Consider the following 11,258-nt stretch of genomic DNA (forward strand, 5'->3'; position numbering starts at 1 on the left):
CATTTTTGCAAATACAATAATACAGAGGATTAGAGTATGCGTCACTTACCATACACCCGTAATTTTTCGGCAGTTGCACAATTACTCAGGATGTACTTTATTGCGAACGGAGTCATGAAGCTCCAAACTTCCACCCGCTGGGAGCAAACTCCTCCGATAGGATGAGATGCACAGACACGACCCGATTGGGGGAGAGTACGGAGTACGATGACTCGCATCGTATAGGCGTATAGATCTTTGATTTGGTCTGTTCCCGAATACGAAAGCCATCCAAATCCCCGCTGAGGGCGAGAAAGATGACTTCATAATATACTCCCTTTAAGGACTTGACACATGGCAAGGCTATCTTCCCAACCTTACTGTTGTTTAACTGTCAAAACTCCCAAGTCCTCGGCGACTTGATTTATTCACACATATAAAGTGCATGGACACATACATCCTCAGCCGCGCCCAGCGAAAGGCGTATTGTCCAACCATTCTGGGCTGAGGATCCCTTCTTTCTGCCCTGCAAGGAAATCCTATTAGGCTTCCTAGTCAAGTCCATTCTCATTTATAGTTTCTCTCGTGTACATTGTGCATAGACGTACGGAGTGTATGTACAATTGCCCTCCGAGCAGCTGGTTAGAATTGGACCGAGGTGGTGGGCCTAGCCGTGCTTGCTATCCAGCAGCGTGCTCATTAAGCATATCTTCGGATTCTCCGAATTGCCCAAAAATTCTCCATATCTCTCAAGGACCAATCTCTCTCTCATCAGGAACACTTGAAACAATAATGTCGAGACGCAGGTCCTCGGGTATTGACTTTTGCTATTCCGGACAAACTTTGATAGCCGCTTTCCCGTGCCCTTGCGGCTCTCGGGCCCGAGCTGACACCGCCAGCCAGAGTTCCAGAAGGATCAAAGGTATTCCATAGAACAGAACGTGAACTATGCCCAGAGCGTATACAATTAATAATGGGTGAAGTGGGCTTGATTCCACCCTGAGACCCATGCCTGTTAGTTACGGAGCAAGAATGGATGCAAAACACATGCCGCTATCCCTATGCGGCCAGCAATGCCGTTTGCTTAGCCCACGCCCTGAAAGTGGATATTAAGAACGGGCTTCCCATGCATGATGATGTTTGACGTTTGATGTCGATGTTTGATATCGAAATCGAAAGTTGCTCTCGAAGTTTCCTTTTTTGACTTTTTTTTTTTGACTTTCGCATTAAAGATTTCATACCAATCACATGATACCGGAATGTCGGAGTTTCTTTCCCTCCGCGCCGACATCACGTGAATATCACCTCATCCGCCAAAAAGAAAGCCGAAAAAACAAAAGCCGAAAGTTGAACGATCCCAAGAGACAAATTGATTTGATATTTGTTTGTTACATTCGACCAATTACTTTTGCATCTCTGATTGATCCTCTGGTGGAGGCGCGGCTATCCGGGTCATAGACTGGATACGTTTTTAGTGACATTACCGTGGACAATCACTGCTGCAGCTAGTCATGGCAGCCGCACATGGAGACCTAAGCCATTTGCTGCCCCTTAACTATAAGCGTATCATATCAACGTGGCTTGAGGAGGACTGTCCCAGCTTTGACTATGGAGGCTTCGTCGTTGGTGAAGCTGAGGGAGAAGCAAGGCTCCTGGGGAAAAGCAAGGTATGCTAATGCGCGCTGCTGTTCTTGCTTTGATAGTACCATGCATGCGGGGGCCACTGGTGTAGATCTATGATCTTCAGTAATTGGCAGCTTGTCTCTATTGTTACTCGTACTTCTTTTGTCCTAGTACTATTTTATGAATGTTATATTTAAGATACTGAAGTCAAGAAGTTGGCTAATTATAACCCTTACGGTATACTAGGGAATCGTGGCTGGCGTTCCCTTTGTGAATGAAGTATTTGCTCAGCTAGGGTGCACGTAGGTTACTATGCCTGTTTAGACTTGATATACAACGCCCCAAGAATGTTACCGGATACTGCTAATACGATGCATAGAGTTGACTGGAACGTCAAGGAAGGTGAACGCATTGAGCCAGTCACCGTTTGTGCCATAGTGCGAGGGCCGATGAGAAAACTCCTCCTCGGTGAACGAGTGGCCTTGAACATTCTAGCTCGATGCTCGGGAATTGCAACAAAGTGATTACATCTTCACGGATTTCCTTTCATCTAATATATTCTAACAAATAATGACAGGACTGCAGCTTTGCTTACTATCCTTCGTGACCAGGGCTGGAAAGGTACATTGGCAGGCACCCGCAAAACAACGCCAGGATTCCGTATCGTTGAGAAGTATGGAATTCTCGTTGGCGGTGCTGATCCTCACCGCCACGATCTCAGCTCCATGACTATGTTAAAGGATAATCACGTATGGGCGTGTCATAACAAGACCCAGACCAACGCAGGGGCAAGTGAAGCCCCCAGTGCAGATGTAAGCACTATTGCCAAAGCTATACCCTCTGCAGTCCAGGCTGCTCGTGCAACTGCCGGCTTTTCTACCAAGATTGAGGTAGAATGTCGCAGCATCGAGGAGGCAAATGCTGCCATCAGTGCAGGTGCTGATGTTATCATGCTGGATAATTTTACTGCTGACGGAGTGCGGGCTGCGGCAAAGCAGCTGAAGGACGAGTGGGACGCGAAGGGCAAACCACGCGGAAGTTTCCTCGTGGAAGTCAGCGGCGGGTTGAACGAGACCAACGCTGCAAAATTCGTGTGTGATGACGTGGATATTCTGTCTACAAGCAGCATCCATCAGGGTGTTGGAATTGTTGACTTCTCCTTGAAGGTATCGCTGAGATAGAAACTGCTTCTACCCACTTGGATATGGGAATGGCCATTAGAAATATACACATGAATGAAAGTGCATCATGATATTCACTATACTCTAAACCGTGTACGCCAAAGAAAAGGACGCCAATTATCATTAACATGCTAAACGTGAGACACCAAGATATAATATAAGGGCATGTCGTGTAAATAAAACGGGTAATAAGAGAGAAGAAATAGGCATCCAAGAGCCAAGAGTAAGCCAGAACAATAACGCCAAAAAAGAGGATACCAAAAGGACATAATCATTACACCACGACTTCAACGCATAAACCACCGTCATCATCTGTACCCGTACCGTCGTCATCATCATCGCCTTCACCGTCATAACTGCCTGAGCGGGTGCTTCGACCTTCGCTGTGCCCACGAGAATCGGGCTCATATCCATGGTCAATTACTACAACGTCTGTTCCACTTGATCTGCTATCGGCTCTCCCCTTGTTTCGATTGCCCCTATCTCGACTGTTGTTGTCATGGCGTCGAGCTCTCTCCGGTGTACGTGGGTTTCGATCGGGTTCATCACCTCCACCGTCAGTCCCAAAAGAACTGGCAACTCGATTCATTCGCTCCCTTTCTAGAGCTGCACGGAGTTTCTCATTCTCTGCATTACGTTCTGCTAGCCTCTCTCGGGCTCCAGAGCGGTCCAACAGTCGTGCTTCTCGCTCCGCCTTCAGTCGTCGTTCTAGATCTCGCAGACGTTGTATCCATCTATCCTGATTGGCCTCGCTCTTGGGAGATAGAGGATATCCTCCATGACTAGGCCCGGATCCGTGGTGGTGAGTGGAAACTTCCGAGCCGCCTTGGTTATTTGCAAGTGTGGTGCTTGAGGAAAAGGGAGAGGGCTGAGCAACATTTGAAGAGCCGCGAGAGACTGAACTGTTGCTTCTTCCCGATCGTGTGTTGGTTGGGGTGCCTTGTTCTGACCCTGTACTGAATCTCGCAAGAGATGACCCAACTGATCTTGAGCTCGCCATTCTTGACGGCTGCCCTCGCGCAGAGCTATCGTCAGCAACCTTGGCTCGGGAGTGAGATTGTAGAAGGTTGAGCTCGGCTTTGAGTAGCCTATTCTCTCCCTTGAGCTTTGCTATTTCGGCATTTGTATTGGGAGGAGTGTAGTTTGACCGTCTAGGGTTGCTCTGCATCTGTCGAACAATTTCTTCCAAACGATCCAGTTTCTTAATTCGAGCATTCATGTTGTTTTCCAGGGTCTGGTACTCTTTCATCAAGTTCCGCTCCACTGTTCTAACACGAGACTTGAATCCATTTATTGAGTTTTCCACCGTCTTCACTGCCAGGAGCAAATTCTTGCTGAACCCAGGCCAGAACAGCATATTTCCAATGACCTCCTGACTAGGGAGATTGCCGTTGATAAGGCTGTTCGAATGTGACCAGTCAGGCCCGCACATTGCAGATAATCGTTTCCACAAGGTAAGGAACATCACATTCCGTTCGTTCAACTGGTCCTTGTACTGTTGTTCAAGGTGATTAAACCGTTTCCGGTCTTGATTCCGTGCACTCTCCAAGTCCGTGATTCGAGAATTGTTCTGAACAATAGTTCGCGAAGCCTGTTGATGAGATTTGAGGGACTGTTCAAATGAATGCTTATCGGCACGACGGGCTTGTCTTTCACGCTCTAGGAGGTCAGCCAATTTTTGGGTCTCAAGCCCATGGCTCTCAAGGAGTGCATCGCGATTTCGAAGGAGAGCCTCTTTTTCGTCTAGACTGGCACGAACACTTTCCAGCTCGAGAGAAGTAGACTCTAGTTCTTTCTGCAGTTTTGTAATTGACGTAAGAAGACTTGAACGGGTGCCATTAAGGTCGCCAAGAGCTTCACGTAGGCTGTTCTCCAGCTCCATCAAGCGATCTTTCCACATTGTGGCTTCAACTTCACGAGAAGATAGGTTCTTCTTCAGTTTGCGGATTTCTTCCTTCGATGCCGTGGACTCACGATTGAGATCGTCTATGATGCGCTGCACTTCTTGCTTCTCTTTGCTGCTTACCATCTCATGTTGGTATCGCTCATCAGCAAGTTGTCTGTCAAGCTCGCTTGTCTTCTCCTTCTCGCTCTGTAGGCTGGTTTGGACGAATCTCAGTTCAGACTCCAAGTCGCCAATTTTGATCTTATCACCGTCTTGTTCTTCTCGCAAAAAGGCGATTTCGTTCTGACTGGATTCTTGCTGAACTGTCAATCGTTGGACCTTGTTATTGGCTTCAACCAGGTTCCTTTCCATAGAGTCAATCTCTTGGTTAACATAATCCAGCTCTTGTTGTACGGCCTTGTACTTGAGTAGATTACTCTGTGCGTCTTCTTCAAGCCGGGAAATACCTTCATTAGCGGATCTGACCTCCGCCTGAAGAGCATCCAAATTCTCCTGCTGGTTTCGAACTTCGGCCTCCAAGCGCTGGCAGTCTTCATGTTTAAGGTCAAGCTCTTCTCCCAAGATATCAAGCTCCTCTTGGGCTGCTGCCTTGAGTTCTTGCAATTCCGCCTCTCGCTCTTCAATCGCTTGGAGGGCCTGGTCACGCTGGGCTTGAAGGTCTCGTAACTCCTGGCTTACGCGGTCTAGTTCTGCCTGATATTCACGTTCCACGGAGCTTAGCTCATTTGCGTATTCGTCCAATTGACTACGAAGGCCCTGATTGTCCAATTTCAAAGCTGACACCTGGTCCCGAAGTTCGCCGTTCCTATTTTCCAGTGTGTCACGGTCGTTGTCACTTGCCTGTGACATGGCTCTGGATTGTGCTCTTGAAGCAGAACGGTCGAAGATGCTATCGCCAGCGATGGAGCGACCTTCATTGCGTCGATCAAGCTTCAAATCCTCAATTTCCTGGTAGAGCTTTTCCTTCTCGCGATTTCTAGACGTTAGCATCGAGGTCTGAGCAGTCACTTCTCGACGAAGTGCATTGTTTTCCTGCCTCAGCAGCTCAAAGTCCTCCCTAGTTGGGTTAGAGGTTGCATAGCTACGAGAGCTTTCATAGTCAGAGCCCACTTGAGAGAAGGTTTGGTGTCCTTTGCGGTAACGAGCCTCATGAGAAGATATGTCATTCTCCAATTGAAGGATCTGATTGCGAAGGCGTTTATTCTCTTCTTCGCTTTGTTCACGAGCCGCAGTTTCGGCTTCTAGTATATCCTTCCACATGTCCTATTGGATATGCAAGTAAGCATTGGAACAAAGATACGGATATAAATGACTTCATTGAAAAATAAAGAAGAAAAATGAGACCTACCCGTTCCTCCCGAGCCCCAGAGTCCGATATACCGCTTCTGCCATCTCCCAGAGCCTTCACCATCTCAGCCAGCTTTCTCTTCTCGCTCTCTCGGGTGATATTCTCAGCCCTGAGTCTTTCAATCTCAACTTCATATGTTTCGAGTCGTTCACGCAGATATAGGAATTCCTCTTCGTCGATAGTTCTCTTCCCAGCCTCAGATGCCTGTTCATCTTTGTTCTCATCGGCAAGGTCAGCTTTTTCCTTGAGTTGTCTTTCAAGCTCGCGAATTGTCCTTCTCAAAGCCTGGTTGTCCTTTTGGGCTTTAATTTTATCGGACTTCAGCTCGACGTTCTCAGAAATCATCTCTTTGATGCCATCTTCTGACCGTTTATTCAACGCCTGGTTAAGAAAATGGATACGCATCTTGAGATCAAAATTCTCCTTTGAGAGTCGATCGATGGTGCTACTCTGTTCCTTCAATGTCATATTCTTTCCTCGACCAAAGCCTGGTGTCCGGCTTACAGATCGTTTATCAGGCGACGGTGCTGCTGTTTCCTGATATTTTTTCACAGTACTGGGAGGCTGCCGATTCTGTATCTGCGTCAAGACAGTTGCAGGAGGGGAGGATGGATCCGTGGTTTTCACCTTTGGCGTCATGGGAGCAGTTTCGTCACCTTGTTTGACGGTAGTTCCCGGAGATACTGGCCTTTGGGAGGCTGATTCCTCTTCGTTCAGAGTATGGAGACTCAGTTCAGACACTCCGCTAAAAATCCTTCTCTCATAAGGATGGTCATCACTAAGATTTGAGATGCCAGACGCCATGCTCCCTAGACTGATGGACCTTGACAGGTCCCTTTTTTGTTCATGGCCGTGTGACGCTCTTCCACCATGTGACGGAAGTGCACCGCCAGATTGTAAGGCGTAGTCCATTCCCATTGTAGCATCACTGCCGTCTGTATTAGCCGTAGCAACTGAAGACGTGGACAAGCGGTATGAGGACCGGCGGTTAGTTAGAAACTTGGGTCTCGTCCTTTGTAGCTCGATCGAATCTGCAGCTCCCCGGAAACCACCTGTCTGACTGAGATCGTTGTCATCCGTGTTGACGCTCTGTAAAGACCGAGAGAGAGGCGGAGACTGGTTAACAATCTGCGTGCGAGGCTTGCGTGGAGTAGCCTCAATATCAACTTCTCTCTCCGTGTGTGATCCTCCCTCATCGCCAAAGTTGTGCCCATGGCCATGTGCTTGTTGCTCCTCACCAACAGAGTCCCCGAACCTTCCAGACCGGCTGCTCGCGGCCGATATAACTCGTGAAACAGTTCTGGCGGCAGCGGCAGTGGTTGGGGGTGTTGATATTGTCTCCAGGGAAGAAGTATTAATTCCAACCAAACTGTCCCCTTCCAGCGACTGGTTCCCCGGTTCAACCATTGAAGGCTCCGGATCCACCGTCCGGGCCGGCGCAGGTGTCTTATACATATCCCTTGGTATCTCTGGAGATATCAATGAGTCCTGGCCTTCAATATCCCCCGTCTTCTGTGGTGTACTTGGTGCATCCGTGCCAGCCAAATACATATCGTCTCTCCCGGCCGCAGCAGTTCCCCCGACATGCAGCGTCGAGGGCTCCGGGATAAAGCTAGACTCTATATCCATCAATTTCCTGTGCATCTCGCGTTCCTCATTCAGCGTGCGGTTCAGGCTGGTGTCAGGGTCATCAAGGCCGGAGGGAGGCAGATTCGAGTCGTCACGGTCGTAATCGTTCGCATAGTGCTGGACACTGTCCTCGTTCAGGTCATCATCGTCGCCATCGTGGGAAGGCAGAGGCGGCAGCAAGCTGCTCGAGTCGTAATCCTCCTGCGGCTGCTGCTGCTGCTGCTGCTGCTCGTCGTCGTCGTCGTCGTCGTGGTGCGGCGCTGGGGTAACAGACGGGGGAGAGGAAGGCGGCAGCGGAACGTCTGACATCGCTGCGGATCGGAGGAAAACGAGAGACAGGGAGCAGTTCCAGCTAGCCGTAGTGATAACTCCTGCTGATTGCTAGGGCTGAAGCAGCTTGTTTCTCCTTTTCGCTTCTTCCTCGTCTTCGCATCAAGTTTTTGTGCTGCAGGGCGGGTTTTCTTTGCTTCTTCGCGTCTGCGTCCAGCTACTGGAGACAGCGCATCGCCAGCGACCCGGTTGGCCAGTCGAGGCGCCAGAAGAGCTTCTAGAAGAGCGTGCGCAGGCAGCCTCGAGGCGCTCCCAGCATACGACGGCGGGTCCGAGGTGCTGCTGGGTGGTTGGTTAGTTGGGCGCGCAGTTTCTGTTGATGTTGTTTTGTGTTGTTGTTTTTTCCGGTCTCGAGCTTGCATGTCAAATCCTGCTAAGTCGAGCCTAGCGCGGGATCATGCAAGGGGCCGGCTAGTGTTGATAGTGCGAGTAAGATACGACGGCCCTTTTTTTTGTTTATACAGGGATCAGTTCAGGGACGAGGACCTTTGGAAGCTGGCTGGACGGGCGGCAGCAGCGATAGTCAGATGGCGACGGTAACTCTCATAAACTCGTTCTTATGTGAAGCAGATTATATATGTACAGGGCTTGAGAAACAAGATGGATTATAAGATATACAGGGCAAGAAGACAATTCCAGGACTTGTTTAAGGGATGGCTGTAAAGAAGGGAAAGCAGAGTCGCTTGGACTGGAGAACGCTGGTGGATCGGCCGTTAGAAAGCATTAAAAAGGAGCTAGGATAGTCATGATTGTGTAATTAGGGGCACGCAGTGGGTGTGTAGGTGGCTTAGCAAAAGGGGAGGGAGGACAGTAAAGGGTCAAGGAAGACAATCAAAGACTACGCCTCGACAGGATCTTCACTAGCAGTGTTCAGCACTTTCCCCTTGGCTGCATCGGCCTGGTAGATCCGTTGCCTCATCGTCTCTGCCCACACCAGGCTGTCAATGTAGGTGCGGAACTTGACTATCTCTCGAAGCAGATACGAAGACTTGCGTTCCCAGTTATGCAGAGCCTTGGAGTAGTTTGCGTGTTTCGGCGTGAAGGCAAGCATGAGAGCAGGACGTAGCTCGTTGTGGCGCTGGAGTTCCTGCTCCACATGCTTCACGTAGCTGCGGAGCGTCTCCAGCTGTTCCGCTTCGGAGGAGGTGGAAGCCATCATGCTTTGCTGAGGCGGCCGCCAGTCGCTGAGCATGATCCGGTCGGCTGGCAGGCGAGGGCGGACGCTTTGTTGATCAATTGAGCTGCGGATGGAGCTCTGCAGACTGGGTCGGGGAAGATGAGCCGAGCCGCTGGAAGATGGAGCACTGCTCGGGAGATTGGAGTCGTCGATGCTAGAGACAGCGTTGTTGATGACGGCGTCACTCCAGCCGTACTCGATGTTGCTGACAGCGCCGAAGAGAGGGCCCTTGGACAGCCGGGCACTCCAGTAGTTGGCCGTCGAGACAAACTCCTTCACGATGTCTGCCGTGCCGACTTGGAATAAGTGCACAGCACCAGTGGGCAGGCTGAGAGCCCATACGTGAGGGCGTGACTTGGAGTAACCCGGAGCCGGAAGGGCGCTGGCAATGGTATGTCTGAGGAGGAACTTCCAGGTCTCGTCTGCGTTTTCCATCCAGTTGCCGCCTCCGACTACTATTCCTCCGTTCTGGCGTTGCTTCGGCCTCAGGCGACTGGATTTATTGTTGGAATTAAAGGAGAAAAGACGCATCCAGCCTCTTTGGATGACGGCAAAGGTCTCGTTCCAATTCCTATCCTTGGCTCGTTTGTCGATCGAGTCGAGATGGTGTTTGTGCTTCAGACTTCCTTCCTTTGCCCAAGGAGCACCTGCAAGCTCGAGGCTCTCGTCTTCAAGAACCATTGCAACTCGTGCAGGGTCTTCTGAAGCGGCAATGGAATGAGTTGAATCCTCGCGGATGATAGCATGGCTCAAAGCGTTTGCAAATCCAATGGATTGCTGGTAGTCACCGCGAGGATACTCGGATCCCAGAGAGTCAACCGACATCGAGGTCAAGGTCTTTCCAAGAGAGTTCTTACTCCAAGTGCTCGAACCAGATGGCGACCAGACGAATGACTGGTCGTCTAAGCTTGTACGGCTCGAACCCATGGCAGATGGTGGGTAAAGACGAGGGCGAGATCTTGCTTTTGAGGACCATCGGGCCGCATTGAGACGGTTTTCAGCGCCTCGTCCACGGTACGTCTCTCCTGCGCCAGTTCGACTGATCGTACTTGGAGTTCTTCGGAGCATGTTATGAGTAAGCGTAAGGAACCCGCCAGGAGCAGAGATATGCTCATCACTCCCCGTAGTGACACCTCTAAGAGGGAGTTTCTGTTTATGGATAGAGATATAGTAGTCCTTGAGTACTGTCTCGATCTGAGCCTCCCATGCCTTCATCGTCCCGTTAAATGGTGTTGAGACCAGCGGGCCAGCCAGGGACTGCATGCCATGACCTGTATCGAGAAACGAGGCACGGCTTGACAGACGGGGAGGTGGTAGGTTAGGATGCTCAATGATGGGGATATCGATAGTCGGTGGTTCATCTGACTTCTCAGCTGCCGTGGGTGAGTGGCTAGGCTGCTTCTCCAGAGGAGGTACCGGGGAAGGCTTCGCATGGCCAGTTTTCTCCGATTCAGCAATCTGCTTGGTTTGAGGTTTTGATGGCTGAGCTGTACTGAATGCTTCCGGAGCGGCTTCAATTACAACTCGTTGAATGGTGGGCATCGTGTTTTTGATAAACTGGGGCTTGGTCATCTTTTGGTCAATATCGGCAAGATGAAGATCAGTATTGAGAAGTAGCAAGGAGTAGGAAATAGTATGAACAACATCTGCAGCATTATTATTAGCATCTGGCATACACACAACTCAGTCTGCGAGAGAACGAATGGGTTAGACATACCGGTTGCTTTGAATCCATGGTTTGGATTACATTCGCACCATCTGCATGAGAACGCATCCAGCACTCTGTCCACTTGTTGTGCCTCGCCCTTCAACGCAATTTTGGTGCATAAACTCCTCAATGACGAGAGGATATTCATATCTGACCAGTCGAAGAGGTCCATATACGCCTTTCGAAGCATCGCTCTATCCGGCGTTCCCAACCAGGCAGCCGTGTATTTCCCAGCAGCCAACTCCTCATCATTATTATCAAATATCTTCTGAGCCTGCTGCCTCTCTTCGGGGCTGGGCGTGTTTTCATCTAGCCCATCACCAGCTGCGTCCGCACTTCCCTGCAGTGGTGCCATAGCTGTACTTCCCCAGGCGAGA

The 11,258-nt window shown here is 50.0% G+C and overlaps 3 protein-coding genes across 3 annotated transcripts; 1 reads left to right on the forward strand and 2 right to left on the reverse strand.

Annotated features, from left to right (window-relative positions):
* Window positions 1-1,490: 1,490 nt before the first annotated feature.
* On the forward strand, window positions 1,491-2,783 carry TERG_02535 (nicotinate-nucleotide diphosphorylase (carboxylating); the record flags this gene model as incomplete). The annotated part of the gene is made up of 4 exons (XM_003237777.1): window positions 1,491-1,646; window positions 1,849-1,904; window positions 1,982-2,122; window positions 2,180-2,783. 4 exons carry the CDS (start codon window positions 1,491-1,493, stop codon window positions 2,781-2,783), a joined length of 957 nt encoding a protein of 318 aa, XP_003237825.1.
* Window positions 2,784-3,057: 274 nt separating this feature from the next.
* Window positions 3,058-7,975, reverse strand: TERG_02536 (uncharacterized protein; the record flags this gene model as incomplete). Its single annotated transcript, XM_003237778.1, has 2 exons — window positions 3,058-5,952; window positions 6,038-7,975. 2 exons carry the CDS (start codon window positions 7,973-7,975, stop codon window positions 3,058-3,060), a joined length of 4,833 nt encoding a protein of 1,610 aa, XP_003237826.1.
* A 273-nt stretch (window positions 7,976-8,248) lies between these two features.
* Window positions 8,249-11,236, reverse strand: TERG_02537 (uncharacterized protein; the record flags this gene model as incomplete). Its single annotated transcript, XM_003237779.2, has 2 exons — window positions 8,249-10,819; window positions 10,891-11,236. The coding sequence occupies 2 exons, from the start codon at window positions 11,234-11,236 to the stop codon at window positions 8,835-8,837; spliced, it is 2,331 nt and encodes a 776-aa protein (XP_003237827.1). The 3' UTR covers window positions 8,249-8,834.
* Between the last annotated feature and the right edge of the window lie 22 nt (window positions 11,237-11,258).

Source organism: Trichophyton rubrum (genome assembly GCF_000151425.1).
Source record: "Trichophyton rubrum CBS 118892 genomic scaffold supercont2.2, whole genome shotgun sequence".
Taxonomy (NCBI): domain Eukaryota; kingdom Fungi; phylum Ascomycota; class Eurotiomycetes; order Onygenales; family Arthrodermataceae; genus Trichophyton; species Trichophyton rubrum.